General features: G+C 48.1%; 1 protein-coding gene across 1 annotated transcript in view; it reads right to left on the bottom strand.

The window, feature by feature from the left end:
• Positions 1-22,412, bottom strand: part of MAP2K5 (mitogen-activated protein kinase kinase 5) — a 247,457-nt gene that overhangs the window by 100,141 nt on the left and 124,904 nt on the right. Inside the window, exons 9-11 of the mRNA XM_040342241.1 lie at positions 19,819-19,858; positions 2,568-2,636; positions 2,397-2,478 (exon numbers count right to left, since the gene is read on the bottom strand). Of these exons, the coding sequence (XP_040198175.1) occupies positions 2,397-2,478; positions 2,568-2,636; positions 19,819-19,858 (191 nt within the window). The remainder of the gene's footprint in view (positions 1-2,396; positions 2,479-2,567; positions 2,637-19,818; positions 19,859-22,412) is intronic.

Consider the following 22,412-nt stretch of genomic DNA (forward strand, 5'->3'; position numbering starts at 1 on the left):
TATATTTTGTTGAGAATCCAATGACTGTCTGGAACCCATAGACATTACCAAAGACTGGCTTTCCTCCTTTCCGATGCTTTGCCGGGCTCTAACTGCAGCTGTCTTCAGTTGTTCTTTGTGGGTCTTTAGATTTACCTTCTTAATTGAGTTGAGATCAGGTGATTGACTCGGCCGTTGCAGAATATTCCACTTCTTTTCCTTCAAAAGCTCCCGAGTTGCTTTTGCAGTGTGTTTTGGGATCATTGTCCATCTGTACTGTGAAACAACTTTGAACCCCTTGCTCCTCCCATGAACTTCCTATATAAGCCTTATCTCAGCACTTCCTCTTTGCCAGGTTGTTGTGCCTTCCCAGCCAGTGCCTTGCGATTTGTCTGCTCTGCTGCCATTTGTACCTGCAACCACCCGTGTTTGACCCTCAGCCTGTTCCTGGACTACTCAACTGCCTGATCCCAATCTGCAACCACCCGTGTTTGACCCTCAGCCTGTTCCTGGACTACTCAACTGCCTGATCCCAATCTGCAACCACCCGTGTTTGATCCTCGGCCTGTTCTTTGGACTACTCTTCTGCCTGATCCCAACCTGCAGCCACTCGTGATTGATCCCTTGTGTCTCGTTATTCTGGGGAAAATCCAATGGGTCCTGTCTGCTGGATTGTGGTGTGTCAGAAGCTGTCTTGGGTTGGTGGAATGGAATATCGTAACGGCGTTAACCCCTGACCGTTACAACTACCAACTCGGCCTGTTCTTTGACTACTCTTCTGCCTAATCCCAACCTGCAGCCACTCGCGATTGATTCCTTGGCTTGTTTACTGACCACGCTTCTGTTTAATCCTTACCTGTTCATCCGCTACTGAACCCCGGGTTGCTCACCTCCTGGAGGGGCGATCCTGAGGAGCGTGACCTGGTGCTAACACGCACCAAAATCCATCTCCACCATCAGGAGCTCTGGTGAACACGGGTTAGCACTTAGACTCCGCACCTCAGGTGAGCCTGTGTCATCTGCCAGGCCTGTGTACCTATCTTGCTGGTCCAGTGGTAGTCCTGCCACTGCTATTGCTTTGGCCTTCAAGCCAGACGCCCTCATCGTGACATTGTTTCCAAGGGTATACAACCGCTTTAATCTAGGTTTACCTGTAGGTTAAAGTGGTTCAGGTTGTAAAGGGTTTACAACCACTTTAAGATCTGGACTCGTTGCTGGTTGTTCAGTAGTCTCCAGTGCTTTGTCCTAAACCATTTCTGGGTCCTTTTTGACCTGTTTTTTTTTGGGTCATCGTCCTGCTGTAAGTACTACTGTAAGGGTCCGTGGGACCCAGAGGCTCTTGAAAGATGTGGGGTACTCCTGTGTCAGCTTCACCAATGACTCTTGTGTCTAGGGTCATCCTATGTCCACTAGGGGCATAGGATGACTGAGAACTGATATCATGGATTACATGAGATGGGACAGTAATGATAATTCATGTATTGCAGGATATCTTGAAATATTACAAGTTGTTCATTCTGAACCCAACAGGTCAATAGAGTGTCTCCTTCAATGTGGAACATAGACTGTTGAGATGTTAATTGATGTTAATCACCTCCAGCTACCTGGCTGTAGTGATGAAAGCTTGCTGTGATTGCATTCTATTGTCTATTGTGTTAATTAAGCCTGGCTCCTAAGATATTTCATGGCGCTATGCTAACTAACCCTGTATTGTGTGAAAGTTCTATTGATGCTAATATGTGTTGTGACAACACACTCTAAAGGTCAGACGTCTGACTTATGTTCACTAAAGGAATGTGTATTGTGTAGCAGGTTAGAATAGCTTAATCGCGGAGTCAGAAAGTCTGTCTAAGATGTGGATTGAGGGGGACTCGTTAGCATCCATTGTGTGATGTTGTGGGTGGAGTGTGTCATTGTCCCTTTGATTCCTGCAGCATGCTTTCTAACTGTATATAAGAAACATGATTTTACCAAAAAAGTAATTCTGTTTGGAACCAGAGAACAGAGCTGTGTCTCGTTATTCTGGGGAAAATCCAATGGGTCCTGTCTGCTGGATTGTCGAAAGGTGTCTTGGGTTGGTGGAATGGAATAACGGCGTTAACCCCTGACCGTTACAACTACCAATTTGGTTGCGTTTCTGTGCCTATTGGTAAAGCGCACAATCTTGCACAGATTTCCAACACGTAAAGGTGTGGGCCTAGCATTAATGTTGCTTTGGGGGGCATATATCTCCACCTAATGAGCTAGAGGTATCTACAGGTGGCCCAAAGTGCAGCAGTCGTGTGATAAAAGCAGTAAACTACACAAAGCAATCAGAGATAATCTTAAATTACTACTTGCTTGTCATAGATTACTGTACTTCATGGCGCTTACTAAAAGAATCCCAACAGTGTGAATACTTAGCTGATTAAACTCACCATCCATAAACTCCGTACAGATAGAAATACGATTCTCTGCAAAAAACGCTCCGTAAAACCCGATTATGTACGGGGAATCGCACTGCAAAAACAAAAAGGAGAGTGGTGCTGTCAGAAAACAGAGCGCCGTTTGTGACAACTCCCAACGTGGCCGTCGCCAAGCTCACGCACCTTGTACAGAATCTCCAGCTCTGACATAATCTGTCTCTGCAGCTCCACAGTAATGTCTAACGGGATGACCTATGGAGAACAGACACAAAACACTTGTCACTGATTGATACTGTGTGTGTTTGGCTTGCCACGGATAGCAGCGGTATACTCCATTATAAGCCCTCCAACAAGCCAAGGCCTGTGCTGTCACACTGCTACAAGTGTGCTCTTCTCTGCTTGCTGATGAGAATCAACCAACAGCCTCTATATCAAAGTCTCAATAAGTACGGTACAAGGAGATTGAAACCAAGAGGGGGCGAGGATTTTCTTTTTTTTTTAAACATCACAGTGAAGGCAATAAAATGGTATGGACAGCCACCCTGTACATGTAATAGAACATACCCCAGAACCTACAAGAGATGTAATGCCAATCACTATATATACCCATATATACATGTACATATCATGGGCATCCGCTCCATAGGGCAAGGGGGGGGGCAATTGCCCCCCCTTGAATCGAGAAGGTGTTGAAGAGTGAAAACACCCCTCCGCAACTGAAGCAGTGACAGCGCAGCGGTGGCAGGCAGGTTAGAACAGGGAGAGGGAGGCGAGCTGATGGCCGTGGCATTGTAAGGGGGGGAGGGGTGGTTTGGTGCGGAGTGACCAACCATCCCCTTCTCTCGTGGCTGCAAGCTTTCTGAGCAGTCCCGGGACGGATGTCACTCAGGCACAGAGAGCAGAGTGAAGCTGCCTCCCCCTCCAGTGTTTGTGTACACAGGGGGAGGACACCTGCTGTGCCTGTGCTGTGCTGATCTGAGGTACTGAATGGGATGGGGGAAGGGGGTCCGTCTGTGCTGAAGGGTGGGTTTGTGCTTAAAGGGGGTTCATCTGTGCTGAAGGGGGTCTGTGCTGAATTGGAGGGGTCTGTGCGGAATGGGAGGGTCTGTGCTGAAGGGGGGGTCCATTTGTGCTGAATAGAGGGGTCTGTGCTGAATGGGGAGGTCTGTGCTGAAGGGGGGGTCCATCTGTTCTGAAGGAGGGTCCACATGTGCTGAAGGGGCGTCTGTACATTCTCTAGGCTTTATTTATATGGGCATGGAGTGAAGCTGAATTATCTCAAGAGCTATTTCACATTGCCAGCTGGCTGCGTTATCGGTAAAGCGCCGATAAAAAGCGTCGCTTTACCATAGTTTTAGGTGCACTATTTGGCCGCTAGCGGGTGCTTTTAACCCCCGCTAGTGTTTGAAGAAAGGGTTAAATGCGACTGTGTATCGCCGCTGCCAAAGCCCCCCCCCTCCCCTGAAAAAAATTGAGCGGACGCCCATGGTACATATACTGAAAAGAACAGGAACTCCAATGCAACTTTTGGTGAAAAAATATTGGCCCCATCTTTTTGTTCAATCTAATTTTATTAAAGTTTTTCGATACGGAAAAAGAAAATGTAAACAGTTTTGTACACATCAAAAACAAAATATAAAATTTCGAGGTCCTCACGTTGAACTCAGGGTTTTAAGGCATCTCTCGATCTCATTATAAAGGTTAGTTAGGTCATTAAAGTTTTATTTTTATATTTCTAAGACAAGGGTCTCCAAACTTTCTAAATAAAGGGCCAGTTTACCGTCCTTCAGATTTTAGGGGGGCCGGACTATAGCATATAACAGCCTTTGGAATACAGAGTAAAATTAAATAATTCATATTAATAAACAGTTTTAAATTGTCATACAAACATATACCGTATATACTCGAGTATAAGCCGAGTTTTTCAGCAAATTTTTTTGTGCTGAAAATGCCCCCCTCGGCTTATGGTGTATAAGCCGAGGGGGGCATTTTCAGCACAAATTTTTTTTCACCTTTTTGCGCATGATCTCCCGGACTTTGGGGACCCGGTACCGGCCGGCCGTAGGTCCCCTGGACCCCAAACTTGGCACACATATAACCCTACTCTTCCTCTACAAGTGTGCAAAGGTTGTTGTCATCCGGGGGACCTACGGCCAGGGAGCACCAATTTTTCAAAATCGGGCACCCCTTCCATAAGACTCCCATGTTAAACGGTAATTTCTCCGGTAAATTTGGAGACCCCGGTACCGGCTGGCCGTAGGTCCCCTGGACCTGAAACTTGGCACACATGTAGCCCCAGTTCTCCTCTACAAGTGTGCAGAGGTTGCTGTCTGGGGAATCTACGACCGGGGAGCACCGATTTTTCAAAGCCGGGCACCCCTTCTATATAATCCCATGTTAAACGTAAGTCTAGTCATGGACACAGTGAGGCATGGGCACAGTGAGACATGGACACAGTGAGGCATGGGCACAGTGAGACATGGACACAGTGAGGCATGGACACAGTGAGGCATGGGCACAGTGAGGCATGGACACAGTGAGGCATGGACACAGTGAGGCATGGACATGGACACCCTAGGCTTATACTCGAGTCAATACGTTTTCTGTGGTAAAATAAGGTGACTCGGCTTATATTCAGGTCGGCTTATACTCGAGTATATACGGAATTTAAAATCAGATCTTTATTATTTTTTGCCAATATTGGGCAGATTTCTGCCAGTCACAGGCTGTGTCACGTACCTCCAGCCTGTGTCTAATGCCTTGTACACACAACCGGTTTTCACAACGAGAAAACTGCAATTTTTTTTATATTGGTCGTGAAAACCGGTCGTGTTTATGCTTCTCGATAAAAAAACTGACCGCAATTTTTTTTTAAACCAGCTCTCTTTTTTCTCGTCGTGTTTCCCGTCAGTCTTTTTCTCGTCGCGAAAAACAGTTGTGTGTATGCTTTTCCAAGGGGGGGGGGGGAAACGTGCATGCTCAGAATCAAGTATGCAGCCCAAAGGAACTTCCCCTTTATAGTCCTGTCGTACGCGTTATACGTAACTGCGCTTTGGTCGGACGTTTTTTTTTTTCATGAACGTGTGTATGCAAGTCAGGCTGGAGAGGAATCACGTCGGGAAAAACTTTTTTTTTCCTGCCGAGAAAAAAGGTTGTGTGTACGAGGCATTAGAATTAGAGGGAGGTGAACTCTCCATCAATCTACACGTAATATCAAACCCCCCATTGTATTTAGCTGGTTTGTGGGCATGGAGGAGGAGGGGGCGTGTCATTTACTACTATGTGTACGCCCACATATAGTCACATGGGCTGCTCAGATTTGATAGGGAGGAAATGCTCAGCATAGAAACTCACTGCAAACTGAGCATGTGTAGAGCTGCCAACAGTGATCAGCAGAATATCTAGATGAATTGGGGACATGAACAGAAGGGGAAAACAGAGAGCAGCAGGATCAACCAGTTTTTTTTTGCAGAATACAGAAGATGAATATTAAAGCGGAGCTCCACCCTAAAGTGGAATTCCGCTCATCAGATTCCTCCCCCCCTCCGGTGCCACAATTGGCACCTTTCACGGTGGAAGAGGGGACAGGATACCTATCTTTGGTATCCCCGGGGAGTCCGGCCGCGGCAGTGACGTCACTGCGGGGCTCCCTCCTCCTCATCCAGTGGCCGCCGGGCTAATAGGAGAGAGGAGCGGGGCCTCGCGCATACGCAGTAGGGTTCCCAGCAAGAAGCCAAAAGGCTACACTGCCTTTTGGCTTCACGCCGGAAACCCTACTGCCGACATCGAGGGACAGCAGGACAGGTAAGTGTCCATTTATTAAAAGCCAGCAGCTGCAGTATGTATAGCTGCTGGCTTTTATTCATTTTTTCCCAGACCTCCTCTTTAACCACTTCCCGCCCGGTCAATAGTATAATGACGTCTGGGAAGTGGTTGTGTTATCCTGACTGGACGTCTATTGACGTCCAGCCAGATAACATGCCAGCGCTCGCCTGTGGGGCCACGCAGCACGGCGATCGGTGATGCGGGGTGTCAGTCTGACACCCTGCGTCTCCGATCTCAGTAAAGAGCCTCCGGCGGAGTGTCCAATCACAGCTGATCACAACGTAAACAGGAAGAGCCGTTGATCGGCTCTTCCTCACTTGCGTCTGACAGACGCAAGTAGAGGAGAGCCGCTCAGCGGCTCTCCTGACAGGGGGTGTTCGCGCTGATGCCCCCTCGGATGCCCACACTGGACCACCAGGGAAGGGGGCAAAAAAAGAAAAAAAATTAAAAAAAATGAGAATAGATGCCAATCAGTGCCCACAAATGGGCACTGACTGGCAACATGGGCATTGACTGGCACAATATGGGATAAAAAAGTGATGCCCAGCAAAGCCATCAGTGCCACCCCTCAGTGTCCATCAGTGCCACCCCTCAGTGCCCAGCCATGCCCAGTGCCCACCCATCTGTGCCACCCATGAGTGACCATCAGTGCCGCCTATGAGTGCCCATCAGTCCCGCCTATGAGTGCCATCTCATCGGCGCCCATCAGTGCCACCATATCAGTGCCCGTAATTGAAGAAGAAAACTTACTTATTTACAAAAAAAATGAACAGAAAAAAATATATATATTTTTTTTTTTTCTACATTTTCGGTCTTTTTTTTAGTTGTTGCGCAAAAAAAAAAAATGGCAGAGGTGATCAAATACCACCAAAAGAAAGCTCTATTTGTGGGAACAACATAATAAAAAAATTGTTTGGGTACAGTGTAGCATGACCGCGCAATTGTCATTCAGCTGAAAGCTGAAAATTGGCTTGGGCAGGAAGGTGCGTAAGTGCCCGGTATGGAAGTGGTTAAGGCCCATACACACAATCTGACTTTTTGACAACAAATGTCCGACGGACCTGTTTTATCGGACAATCCGACCGTGTGTACGCTCCATCGGACAAACTTTTTAGTTTTTTTTCATCGGACAAATGTTCGCTGTGAAAACAGACAAACTTTCCGGCAACAAATGTCCTACGTCGGCTACACAAGTCCATCCGACTAAAGTCCAAAGTACAAACACACATGCTCAAAACCAATGGTAAAGATCAGACAACAATAGCAGAAGTTGCCCAAAGGGTGGCGGTAAAGAGCAGAAAAACACACCATCAGACAGAAATCCGCGCGGACAGACAGCGCGGTGACGTGGCCGCGCCGTCGCCACGACGATGACGCGGCGACGTGCGCGACCCTGGAAGGTCAATGCTTCCACGCATGCGTCAAATCACTTCGACGCATGCGAGGGATGGCGGCCGATCAGACATGTCCGGTGAGTCTGTACAGACGACCGAACATGTCCGACAGACATGGTTCCAGCGGACATGTTTCTTAGCATGCTAAGAAACATTTGTCCGCTGGAAACCTGTCCGATCCGCCGGACATTTGTCCAGTCGGCCGTACAGACGACCAAACATGTCTGCTGAAACTGGTCAGTGGACCAGTTTCAGCAGACATGTTCGGTCGTGTGTATGAGGCCTAAGAGAAATGCCTGACCGTCTGTTCATACAATGTATGAACAGCGATCAGTCATTTCCCCTAGTGAGTCCCACCCCCCCCTACAGTTAGAACACACCCAGGGAACATACTTAACCCCTTCCCCGCCCCTTAGTGTTAACCCCTTCCCTGCCAGTGGCATTTTTATAGTAATCAATGCATTTTTATAGCACTGATCGCTATAAAAATGCCAATGGTCCCAAAAATTTGTCAAAAGTGTCCGAAAGTGTCCGCATTAATGTCATAGTACCGAAAAAAAATCGCTGATCGCCGCCATTACTAGTAAAAAAAAAAAAAAAATAATAAAAATGCCATAAAACTATCCCCTATTTTGTAGACGCTATAACTTTTGCGCAAACCAAACGCTTATAGAAATTCATTTTTACAAAAAATATGTAGAAGAATACGTATCGGCCTAAACTGAGGAAACAAATTGTTTTTTTTTTATATATTTTTGGGGGATATTTATTATAGCAAAAAGTAAAAAATATTGCATTTTTTTCAAAATTGTCGCTCTATTTTTGTTTAGCGTGCAAAAAATAAAAACCGCAGAGGTGATCAAATACCACCAAAAGAAAGCTCTATTTGTGGGGAAAAAAAAGAACGCAGATTTTGTTTGGGAGCCACGTCGCACGACTGCGCAATTGTCAGTTAAAGCGACGCAGTGCCGAATCGCAAAAACTGTCCGGGTCTTTTAGCTGCCTAAAGGTCCGGGTCTTAAGTGGTTAAAGTCAATTATAAGAGGCTTACCAATAGATTAAACAGCCTAACATAGTAGAGATACTTACTAGAAATTACATCTACAATTTGTATAATTAATCAGCAGGTGGATTGATCTAATGGATGTGCCACCAGGGTTCTGTTTTGCCTTCTTCTAGATCAATTAGATTGCCTTTCGCAACATGTTTTTTTTTTTTAACCTATGTTACCGATACCTACTGGTTATAGCGCTAATCCCTGCTCCTTAGTGTTCATTCTCTATTTACTTTACAGAAAAAGGTAGCAATAGGAGACTCCAGTGCTTGATTTGTAATGGATAATGTTGCTGCTGGAATGGCCAGAAGGTGTATGAAGACAACTGGGCCGATTTACATAAACTGAAGGTGTGACAGGAGTGACTTCGGGTGGGGGGGGGGGTTTGTGCGGCTCAGCTTGCCCTGGAGAGCTCTGCAGGCTCCTGTTCCAGCTTCCTTGACCCCTCTTGTGTGTCGATCACCCTGTGTCTCTAAGGCCTCGTACACACGGACGGACTGTCCGATGAAAACGGTCCGCCATTTTCAGCGGACATGTCTGCTCTGAGATTTCTGTCTGATGGTTGTACACACCATCAGACAGAAATCCACGCGGACACGATACGCGGGTGACGTGGCCGCGCCGTCGGACGTACAGACGACCGAACATGTCCGCTGAAACTGGTCTGCGGACCAGTTTCAGCAGACATGTTCGGTCGTGTGTATGGGGCCTAATAGGCGCAAAGGGTAAATGAGAACCCCACTATGATCTGTGCTAGTCAGACTCAACATTGTAGTGTTGCCAACCGTCCGTATTTTTACGGACAGTCAGTAAAAACGGGCACTTTTTACCCCCGTCCGTAAATGTCCGTAGTTGCGGGAATGTCCCAGTAAAAATAGCCGAGATCGGTTCGGCTTGGAACTGCGCATGTGCAGTTCCAGAGCTTGCCCGGCTGAGCATATGCTGTATTCGGCAGGCGGATTTCACAGAGCCTGTGCCGCTCGGCCCAGATCCCCAACAGCCCGACGGAGTGAGCATAGTCACCCTGTCTTCTCTCCAGTGGCTAAAAGGACTTGAGGGAGAAGGGCCAGTACAAGCCTCCCCAGTGGCGGGTATGTTCTCTGAGAGAGGCAGAGGTTGGCTGGGTAAGTAATGCTCTGTTTGGGACAATTTATTTGGGGTACTGTGTGGATACTGGCATTGGGGGGACTGGAACTGACTAACTTCAGAGTCAACACGTCTGGGGTCTCCTCCTACGTTAGTCTCCTGCGGAAAGGAGGGATGCGCGACAGGGGTCACGTTGGGTGGGGGGTTTGTGGAACTCAGCTTTCCCCGGAGAGCTCTGGAAAATCTGTGTCTGTGTGCTAGTCAGACTCAATCTTGTATATATATATATATATATATATATATATATATATAAATAAATAAATTGTGTGTTGTCTCATGCTGTTGTGTACTCTTTGCTGTGATGGTTTGGGGTGTGACTGTATTCTATTGTGGCTGAAGTTTGAACACACCTGACCTGTGTGTCTATTGTGATTGGACAGTTTAACTCGCCCTGTTTTCCAAGGGTGGTGGGAAGTGTTATGAAGTGAGAGATCTGTGTAACATGTGCTTGAATAAAGTAGTCTACACTGGTGTTGTCTGGTGACTGGGTGGGGTTAAAGATCTTGGATCGTGTGGTACCGGACAGAGGAAGCATTGACGGTGAGCCCTGGTTCACACTGGGCTGCGGGAGTGAAGCCGTGCGAGTTCAGCTGAACTCGCACGATTTCACTCCCGCTGGCAGTCCCGATTTCGGCCGTTTCAGGTTTCTGCACAGATGTCTATGTAAATCGCGGCCCTAAATCGCAAAAAGTAGTACAGGAACTACTTTTTGAAATCGGTGCAGCGCCGCAGATGCGGCGTCGCACCGATTAGGACAGTGTCATTGCCGACAAATGCCGCCGATTTGAGATGCGATTTCACAAGTGAAATCGCATCTCAAATCGAAGCAAATCGTACCCAGTGTGAACCTGGGCTGAACCTAGTTCTGAGAACAGAGGGTTTGTCACAACTGGTGGCAGCAGTGGGATGGGTTTGTCACAGAGGGAAAACAAAAAATAGCTGAACAGAACAACCCATTCCAGCTCAACCCAGCAGAAAGAGTGACTTCAATGAGGAACTAAAGGAAGCTGAATTTTAGGAATTTCTCCCAAAAAGTGTCACCAGTGACCACTTTGGCAGAATGGACCAAACTTTTCACGAGAGTTCACGGAAATGCTCAGGAGGAGTGTTATTTTATCCCTTATGGGATAGGTCATGTTTTGTTGGAGGGTTTGCCAACTGATCAAACCACTTTGTGACCACAATACAAGTCCTACACTGAGCCGCCCATAGCGTTGGCGGTAAAACGCCGCTATTTTTCAATGCGCTGCTGAAGCTGCTATAGCCGTGCTGTCCCATTGATTTCAATGGGCAGCAGCGGTGGAGGAGCGGTAAAAACACAGCTCCTTCACCTCTCCAAAGATGCGGGTAGCATTGTGTGAAAGCCCCTCGGGCTTTCACACTGGAGACAATGGAGCAGGTGTTTGAGGGCGGATTGCAGGCGCTCTTTTTAACGCTATAGCACCTGCAATACGCTTCAGTGTGAAAGGGGTCTAAAAGACCTCATGTCCTGTGCCCTGAGAACATTACAGGCTTGGAAAGATCAGTTTGTAAATGGATAAAAGATAGAATTCAGAGAGTAGTGGTTATTGATTCTTACTCTGAATGCTATAAGGTTAGTGGTGTACCCCAAGGTTCAGTATTCTGACCCTTATGCATCGTGTACACACGATTGGACTTTCTGATCGTGTGTAGCCCCAGAGTTTTTTTCAACGGAAATTCCGATGAATTCCATAGGGACTTTAGATATAGAACATGTTCTATATTTTTCCGATGGAATTCCGGTGTGATTTGGCCGGGCAAAAGCCAGATCATGTGAATGCTGGAGGTGTGGCTCGGCTACGGGCTCGCTTCTCCACATTTGGTGGGAATGCCCCGTGCTACAACCGTTTTGGAAGGAAGTGCACAGCCTCATTGCCAAGATTACCTCATATCCCTTAGACTTCACCCCAGCGCAATTCTTGCTACACCACACGACCTTACCAAAATCCTGTTACCGTAAATCGCTCACTCTTCACCTCGTCAACGCAGCCACCCAATGTATCCCTTTGAGGTGGAAATCTATTACACCCCCCACCGTGTCAGATTGGCACCTTAGGGTGAGGAAACTCGAGGAAATGGAACGACTCATACATCGTGCCAATGATACACATGCTAAGTTTACGGACACTTGGACCTGTTGGATTCACTACAGAGACTCACTGGTCCCTACAGATCCCGCTGCTCCAACTGACGTACACCACTGATTGCCTAGTTGGTCTCTGACAAGGTTGTCTATCTTACGATCACACCTCTACTCCGCCGCAGGCCCCTCTTCTCTTCACCCCCTCCCCCCTTTTTTTTTTTTTCTCGTCCTCTCCCCCTCCCACAGTGGGCCTCCAACGGGATGGGCGGAATACGGAAAGATCAGTGGCAGGATCACAACAAGTTCAGCCGTTTGGGCACTGTTGCCTGCAACTCGTAGCCTCCTTCTACTGTCATGACACTGCCTTTTCCCTCTCAATGTCTCTACACACGGATACATTCTGATTGGATAATTGTATTACTTTAGAGCATTGCTTCCCGTTTGCAACGGTGGAAGTTTGTTTGTTCCTGCTAATACACCCTTCTACTTATGTTACTGGTTGCATCCAGTCTTGACATATTTTGTTATTGTAGGTTTGTTGAAAATCTAATAAAAATCGTTTTAAAAAAAAAAAAAAAAAAAGCCAGATCATGAGTACGTGGCATTACTTTTTAATATATTTATAAATGATATTGGGTCTGGGATTAAAAGTAACACTTCAGTGCTTGCAGATGAAGCCAAGCTATGCAGTGGAATAACGTCCTTACAGGATGTCTCCAATTTACAAGCCTGTGGGCAACTACAGGTAAAAATAAAAAAAAGTTGAATATCGTGCAAAAGTTAATTTACTTCACTAATGCAACTTAAAAAGGTGAAACTAATATATGAGAGAGACTCATTACATGCAAAGCGAGATAGTTCAAGCTGTGATTTGTCATCATTGTGATGATTATGGCTTACAGCTCATAAAAACCCCAAATCCACAATCTCATAAAATGAGAATATTGTGAAAAGGTGGAATATTCTCGGCTCAAAGTGTCCCACTCTAATCAGCTAATTAAACCATAACACCCGCAAAGGGTTCCTGAGACTTTAAATGGTTTCTCAGTCTGGTTCAGTAGGAATCACAATCATGGGAAAGACTGCTGACCTGACAGTTGTGCAGAAAACCATCATTGACACCTCCATAACGAAGGAAAGCCTCAAAAGGTAATTGCAAAAGAAGTTGGATGTTCCCAAAGTGCTGTATCAAAGCACATTAATAGAACGTTATGTGGAAGGGAAAGGTGTGGAAGAAAAAGGTGCACAAGCAGCAGGGATGAGCGCAGTCTGGAGAGGATTGTCAGGAAAAGACCATTCAAGAGTGTTGGGGACTTTCACAAGGAGTGGACTGAGGCTGGAGTCAGAGCATCAAGAGCACCACAGAGACGGATCCTGGGGGGGATCCGTAGTGGAGAAGGATCTGGGGGGATCCGTAGTGGAGAGGGATCTGGGGGGGATCCGTAGTGGAGAACGATCTGGGGGGGATCCGTAGTGGAGAACGATCTGGGGGGGATCCGTAGTGGAGAACGATCTGGGGGGGATCCGTAGTGGAGAACGATCTGGGGGGGATCCATAGTGGAGAACGATCTGGGGGGGATCCATAGTGGAGAACGATCTGGGGGGGATCCATAGTGGAGAACGTTCTGGGGGGGATCCGTGGTGGAGAACGATCTGGGGGGGATCCGTAGTGGAGAACGATCTGGGGGGGATCCGTAGTGGAGAACGATCTGGGGGGGATCCGTAGTGGAGAACGATCTGGGGGGGATCCGTAGTGGAGAACGATCTGGGGGGGGGGTCCGTAGTGAAGGATCTGGGGGGGGGATCCGTAGTGGAGAAGGATCTGGGGGGGGGGATTCATAGTGGAGAAGAATCTGGGGGGGGGATCCATAGTTGAGAAGGATCTGGGGGATCCGTAGTGGAGAAGGATCTGGGGGGATACATAGTGGAGAAGGATCTGGGGGATACATAGTGGAGAAGGATCTGGGGGATACATAGTGGAGAAGGATCTGGGGGGGATCCGTAGTGGAGAAGGATCTGGGGGGGATCCGTAGTGGAGAAGGATCTGGGGGGGATCCGTAGTGGAGAAGGATCTGGGGGGATCCGTAGTGGAGAAGGATCTGGGGGGGATCCATAGTTGAGAAGGATCTGGGGGGGATCCGTAGTGGAGAAGGATCTGGGGTGATCCGTAGTGGAGAAGGATCTGGGGGGATCCGTAGTGGAGAAGGATCTGGGGGGATCCGTAGTTGAGAATGATCTAGGGGGGGATCCGTAGTGGAGGGGGATCTGTAGTGGAGAAGGATCTGGGGGTTTTGGTAGATCATAAGCTCAATTATAACATGCAATGCCAAGTTGCGGTTTCCAAAGCAAGCAAAGTCCTTTCTTGTATAACCCCCGAGCCGCCGCCCCCCCCCATTTCGATCGGCACCCACACTTCTTGAAGGAGCGTAATGCAGCCTTTTTTTCAGCGCAGACCCCCGTTACTCCTCGCTGTGCGCCAAAGTTCCCCCTCTGGCACTGACAGGGAAGAAAACACACGCGGTGTCTTGACGTGCGTCTTACACAATGCACTCGTATATCTGTGCAGCCGTCAGAACAGACATATAAATTAAGATTTATATGTAGCAAAAGGGCGGGGGGGAGGAATATAGACAAGGATATGCAAAAGGCGTAAATTAAATTTGAGAACGGCGAGCGTCAGAAAAAAAAAAAAAAAGAGAAAAGGAATAGAATAAAGACGCAACCTGTTTCAATCACAAGCTTGCTTTAGGGTTATTTATAAACGCTCCGACTAATCCAGCTTGTAACTGTAATATAGAACTGCCAAGAGAAATTTAAAACACACTTCCCCAAATCAATAGTCATTTGCCAACTCCACTCACTTACATTTTTCAGCGCGGAAAAAAACTTGGGGGAAAAAAAAAATATATAATTTGCCGCTACATCATAGCAATTTTACTCAATTAAAGTGTGAGAGGCATTTAACCCGTGTCAGGTGCAGCCGAGGGAGGAAGGTACCCCGGGGACAGGTCAAACTGCTGTGTAAGTAGGGGGGAGGGGAGGAGGGCTCGCTCCCATAGGAAATAGCCTGACTGTGTTATTTCATAGGGGGCTGTAATAGAAGAACAGTCAGAGGATGCGTGTTCAGGAACGGTGCTGATTGCAAATCTGGACCTGAACCCAAGAGCAGAACTTTCTCATACAGACTATAGCCCGGATTCACATACATTGGCGCACATTTATGCCGGCGTAGCGTATCTAAGACCTCTTTCACATTGAGGCGTGGAGCCGCGGTGACGGTATAGCTGCGCTATTTGTAGCGCCGCTATACCGTCGTATTTACCGCGATATTCGGGCGCTAGCGGTGAGGTTTTAACCCCCGCTAGCGTCCGAAAACCTGGACCTAAACCCAAGAGCAGAACTTTCTCATACAGACTATGGCCCGGCGTAGCGTATCTAAGACCTCTTTCACATTGAGGCCTGGAGCCGCGGTGACGGTATAGCTGCGCTATTTGTAGCGCCGCTATACTGTCGTATTTACCGCGATATTCGGGCGCTAGCGGTGAGGTTTTAACCCCCGCTAGCGTCCGAAAACCTGGACATAAACCCAAGAGTAGAACTTTCTCATACAGACTATGGCCCGGATTCACATACATTGGCGCATATTTATGCCGGCGTAGCGTATCTAAGACCTCTTTCACATTGAGGCGTGGAGCCGTGGTGACGGTATAGCCACGCTATTTGTAGCGCCGCTATACCGTCGTATTTACCGCAATATTCGGGCGCTAGCGGTGGGTTTTAACCCCCGCTAGCGTCCAAAAAAGGGTTAATACCGCCCGCGTTGCGGGCGGTATTACCACGGTTCCCCATTGATTTCAATGGGAAGGTGCGGTATAGGAGCGGTGAACACACCGCTCCTATACCGCAGTAAAGATGCGGCTAGCAGGACTTTTGGAGCGCTCCTGCTAGCGCACAGCTTCAGTGTGAAAGCCTTCAGGCTTTCACATTCAACACTACAGGGCATGATTTTTCATGCGGTATAGCAGCGCAATTTTTAGCGCTGTACCGCATGAAAAACGCCTCAATGTGAAAGGGGCCTAATATACGCTACGCCGTTGTAGCGCAGAGAGGCAAGCACCGAATTTACAAAGCACTTGCCTCCCAAACTGCGCTTGGTTCCCCCGGCGTAAGCCACCGTAGGTGGAAGTGGGCATGAGCCATGCTAATGAGGCGTGACCCCATGCAAATGATGGGCCGAGTGCCATACAAGTTCTTAAAATTACTGGGCATGCGCCGTCCCGTGGACGTATCCCAGTGCGCATGCTCAGAATCACGTCGGAACAACTGCCTAAGATACGTCGAATCACTGCCTACGACGTGAACGTAACCTACGCCTAGTCATATTCACGTACTACGTAAAATACACTTCTCTTTAAAAGGAACGTACAGGTAAGCCCCATTTGCTTGCCTGTGCCATTCTGCCGACATATATCGGCGTGCGTCGGTCGGGAAGCAGTTAAAGAAGTCGCTTTGCAAGCCGCGCTGTGCGGGGCGTGGCGCCAGAGTCGGGCGACTTTGAAGCCGCCCCTGTGTGAACCGGCACTAAGTAAGCCTGTGGATAGCATTAGGGGACTATTTTCTCAAGTTGGACTTTTTTTTTTTTTGGACTGGTGCCGCTAGCCCCATTAGCGCCATTTAATCTCTCGCTTCTAAGACAATGTGTGATGTCACGTAAACGTCTCTAGAATCGCAACAGAAGTCAATCTAGAACCAATGTGGGATTCCTGGAGATTAATATACTTACACAGCGCTGTGTAAATTAGGGGGGGGGTCGGCCTTTTAAATCTAGGGTTGTAAATAAAGCAATCTATCACAGGCTGTCAGAGCGGACCTTCTACACAAACTGCGCTGGAGGAAAATAACTGAGCGACGGAGCCGACTTCACAGGTCAAATTAGGCTGATGTTCAGTTTTAATTCACTTAATCACTAGAGACATAATTGTCTGCTACAGTAAGTAAACCACTGCGGGGCATAAGATGGGATTACATGTCCACGTGGAAAAGGGTTATCTCCCCATTTCTCACACGCCGGAGGGGTATATGGAATACAAAAGAGGATGTTACACTCTTGAGATGATCCAGGAAAATTGCTAGCGAAGGCTAAAAGTGTCTATAGTTAGCGAGTAGATCTGAGCTGATCTGAACAGGTGAGAAATGCAGACAGTGCACTATATAAAGCCACGCTATACATTCTCCTGTGCTGGAAATTAACCTTTCAGACTGATAAATTATGGCGATTCCAAAATGCAAAGCAGCCTACAACGAAGAGCGTGGCACCAAATCACTTGGGGGGGGGGGGGGGTATGATGAATAGAAAGTGGATAAAAAGCAATAGTGATATTGATGCATGCTTTCATTTTCTATGCCGCAATGCCAAAGGAAGTCTTCATGGTTGCTAAAAAGGCGACAGGCGCTGTCCTTCTTCCCCATAGAGGAAATCACGTGTCCAGCTGACGAAACACACAGGGGCGGAGACTAAAAGAGAGTGGCACCAAATCACTTGGGGGGATGATGAATAGAAAGTGGATAAAAAGCAATAGTGATATTGATGCATGCTTTCATTTTCTATGCCAAAGGAAGTCTTCATGGTTGCTAAAAAGGAGACAGACACTGTCCTCCTTCCCCATCGAGGAAATCACGTGTTTCGGCTGACGAAACACATAGGGGCGGAGGCTATTGGAAGACGTCATCACGCACCAAGAGACCAGAAATGAACCTTCCAGACTGATAAATTATGGGTATTCCAAAATGCAAAACAGCCTACGACAAAGAGAGTGGCACCAAATCACTTGGGGGGGATGATGAATAGAAAGTGGATAAAAAGCAATAGTGATATTAATGCACGCTTTCATTTTCTATGCTGCAATGCCAAAGGAAGTCTTCATGGTTGGTAAAAAGGCGACAGGCACTGACCTTCTTCCCCATAGAGGAAATCACGTGTCCCGCTGACGAAACACATAGGGGCGGAGACTATTGGAAGACGTCATCACGCACCAAGAGACCAGAAATGAACCTTCCAGACTGATAAATTATGGGGATTCCAAAAAAACAAAGCAGGGGATGATGAAAAGAAAGTGGATAAGGGAGCTGGGGTGGCTCAACGTGATTGGCACTGTGCTGACAAGCCATTCACCTCTGCAGCTAGAGGTTCGGATCCCGGTCTTGGCTTCATGTGAATTGAGTTTGGTGGTCTCAGCCCGGCTCCCGGTGGGTGTGCTATGCAAGGTAAGCCTGTGCTTAGTACGCCCACCCTCCTCCCACAAAAACCACCACACCTACACACGCACTCTAAATTGGGTTAACACACGCACTTTGACCACGCGGTCTCTAAAAGAGAGGCGAAGGACTAATGGGGCTGGTTGAGCGGGCTAATCCTCTCACTCCCTTATAGGGAGTCCCTCTGCCCCGTTGGGCTTCAAAGCGGAGCAGGTAGGGCGGGCTGTGTGGGAGGACCCCCTCACACACCCGCCATTGCCACCCGGGGCATGGAGAAAGATGGCAGATTGCCTCTGGGGGAGGCCTGCCTACTCCCAACTCCTGCAGTCCGGCTCCTCTCTCGAGTACACGCACAAATAAAAAAAAAAAAAAAAAAAAAAAAAAGAAAGTGGATAAAAAGCAATAGTGATATTGATGCGTGCTTTCATTTTCTATGCTGCAATGCCAAAGGAAGTCTTAATGGTTGCTAAATAGGCGACAGACACTGTCCCTCCTTCCCCACTGAGGGACCATGAATTAACTTTCCAGACTGATAAATTATGGTGATTCCAAAATGCAAAGCAGCCTATAACAAAGAGCATGGCACCAAATCACTTGGGGGGGGGGTGATGAATAGAAAGTGGATAAAAAGCAATAGTGATATTGATGCATGCTTTTATTTTCTATGCTGCAATGGCAAAGAAGTCTTAATGGTTGCTAAATAGGTGACAGACACTGTCCCTCCTTCCCCACTGAGGAAGTCACATGCCCTGCTGACGAAACACGCAAGGGTGGAGACTACTGGATGACATCATCATGCACCAAGAGACCAGAAATTAACATCCCAGACTGATAAATGATGGTGATTTCAAAATGCAAAGCAACCTATAACAAAGAGCGTGATACCAAATCACTTAGGGGGGTGATGAATAGAAAGTGGATAAAAAGCAATAGTGATATTGATGCATGCTTTAATTTTCTATGCTGCAATGCCAAAGGAAGTCTTAATGGTTGCTAAACAGGCGTCAGACACTGTCCTTCCCCCATCAAGGAAATCACGTGTCCCGCTGACGAAACACATAGGGGCGGAGACTATTGGAAGACGTCATCACGCACCAAGAGACCAGAATTGAACCTTCCAGACTGATAAATTATGGGGATTCCAAAATGCAAAGCAGCCTACGACAAAGAGAGTGGCACCAAATCACTTGGGGGGATGATGAATAGAAAGTGGATAAAAAGCGATATTGATGCATGCTTTCATTTTCTATGCTGCAATGCCAAAGGAAGTCTTAATGGTTGCTAAATAGGCGACAGACACTGTCCCTCCTTCCCCACAGAGGAAATTGCGTGTCCCGATGACGAAACACGTAAGGGTGGAGACTATTGGATGATGTCATCACGCATCAAGAGACCAGAAATTAAACCTTCCAGACTGATAAATTATGGCGATTGCTAAATAGGCGACAGACACTGTTGTTCTTCCCCACCGAGGAAGTCACGTGTCCCGCTGACGAAACACGTAGGGGTGGGGGACTATTGGATGAAGTCATCATGCACCAAGAGCTTTAAGGACAGTACGAACATTTTCTCCAACCTTAGGTAATGACACACACAGCAAGTAGCACGTAACACTTTTCTGCTGTATCAGATGGAGATCACTACATTCGATCTTACCTTTACAGCCAGGATCTTCCCGCTGGAAACATGATATGCTCTGTAAAACAAGACACATAATCAATAAAAATCATGACATTTGCTCTTCTGACCTCTCAGCTTGAACTGTAAAATACATTACATAGCGTATAGAACAGGGGGTCTCTAAACATTTTAAGCAAAGGGACAATTTACTGTCCTTCAGGCCGGACTGTGGCTAGTGGGTGTAGAAAATGCCCCAGCATCAGTGCCCCATCATTGGTTTTAATAAAATAAGTAGTGCCCCATTGATGGTGTCAGTAGGGGGGAATGGTGCCCCATCATTGGTATCAGTTGGTGGAAAAGTGCCACAAGGGCCCGATAAAGGCAGGCAAAGGGCCAGATCCGGCCCCTGGGCCACAGTTTGGAGACTACTGATATAGAACATATGGTTATGTGGACAGGGCTGCTGTTAAAAACTATTAGGCCACATACAGCCAACCCGACGGGGGCCACATACAGCCAACCCGACAGGGGCCACATACAGCCAACCCGACGGGGGTCACATACAGCCAACCCGACGGGGGTCACATACAGCCAACCCGACGGGAGGCCACATACAGCCAACCTGACGGGGGCCACATATACAGCCAACCTGACGGGGGCCACATATACAGCCAACCCGACGGGAGGCCACATACAGCCACATACAGCCAACCTGACGGGGGCCACATACAGCCAACCTGACGGGGGCCACATACAGCCAACCTGACGGGGGCCACATACAGCCAACCTGACGGGGGCCACATACAGCCAACCTGACGGGAGGCCACATACAGCCACATACAGCCAACCTGACGGGGGCCACATACAGCCAACCTGACGGGGGCCACATACAGCCAACCTGACGGGGGCCACATACAGCCAACCTGACGGGGGCCACATACAGCCAACCTGACGGGAGGCCACATACAGCCAACCTGACGGGAGGCCACATACAGCCAACCTGACGGGAGCCACATACAGCCAACCTGACGGGAGCCACATACAGGCAACCCGACGGGGGCCACATACAGCCACATACAGCCAACCTGACGGGGGCCACATACAGCCAACCTGACGGGGGCCACATACAGCCAACCTGACGGGGGCCACATACAGCTAACCTGACGGGAGGCCACATACAGCCAACCCGACGGGGGCCACATACAGCCAACCCGACGGGGGCCACATACAGCCAACCCGACGGGGGCCACATACAGCCAACCCGACGGGGGCCACAAACAGCCAACCCGACGGGGGCCACAAACAGCCAACCCGACGGGGGCCACATACAGCTAACCCGACGGGGGCCACATACAGCCAACCTGACGGGGGCCACATACAGCCAACCTGACGGGGGCCACATACAGCCAACCTGACGGGGTCCACATACAGCCAACCCGACGGGGGCCACATACAGCCAACCTGACGGGGGCCACATACAGCAAAAAAACAATAGAGTCCTTGGGCGCTAAAACTGTCAGTCATTGAAAAACATATACAGGCTTGTCATAAACCAGGGCTTGACAAATTTGCTTTGGAATCTAGGAGCCAGCTAAAAAAAGTTAGGAGCCAGGAACGCGCCCCGTCCCGACGAGGTCACCCAAGGCTTATACTCGATTCAATAATTTTTCCCATTTTTTAATGAAAAAATTAGGTGCCTCGGCTTATACTTGAGTATATACGGTAATTGCCTTCAGAAGTCATCTAAAGTAAATAGAGTCCACCTCAGTATAAATGCAGCTGTTCTGTGAAGCCCTCAGAGGTTTGTTGGAAAACCTTAGTGAACAAACAGCATCATAAAGGCCAAGGAACACACCAGACAGGTCAGGGATGAAGTTGTGGAGAAGTATAAAGCAGGGTTAGGTGTTAAAAAAAAAAATAAGTAAACTAAATTGATGGCCAATTTAAAATTTCATATTTTTTTCTGGATTTGGGCTTTAGGAGACACGAGCCAATCATAAGTCACTATCTGGAGGCCGCCAAGTAAGGTCCTACAGATGTCAGGTTTTGAGGTCAACTGCTTGCTAACCAGCGCATGACTATATACGTTGACAGCATGGCTTGGACAGGCAGAAGGACGTACCTGTACATCCCCTTTAAGATCGCGGCATTGAGGACGCGCGCCTGGCGCGAGCCCCGACCGCGCGTCCTGCGGACTCGATCCCCGCGGGGATACCCGCGATCATCTCACGGTGAGTTAGTCCGCGAGGAGATGCCTAGTGACAATGACAGTGATCACCGCTTCCTGTAATCGAAAGTGGTGATGACTGTCTTGTCACGTGTAACCCATCCCCCCCTACAGTTAGAATCACTCCCTAGGACACAATTAACCCCTACAGCGCCACCTAGTGGTTAACCCAGGGGTGGGCAATCTCGGCCCTCCAGCTGCGGTGAGACTGCAAATCCTATCATGCCTCTGCCTCTAGGAGTGATGCCTGCGATTGTCAGGGTCTTGCAATGTCTCATGGGACTTGTAGTTTCAAAACAGCTGGAGGGCCGAGTTTGCCCTCGCCTGGGTTAACCCCTTCACTGCCAGTGTAATTTTCACAGTAATCAATGCATTTTTATAGCACTGATCGCTGTAAAAATGA

Source organism: Rana temporaria, chromosome 3 (assembly GCF_905171775.1).
Source record: "Rana temporaria chromosome 3, aRanTem1.1, whole genome shotgun sequence".
Classification (NCBI taxonomy): domain Eukaryota; kingdom Metazoa; phylum Chordata; class Amphibia; order Anura; family Ranidae; genus Rana; species Rana temporaria.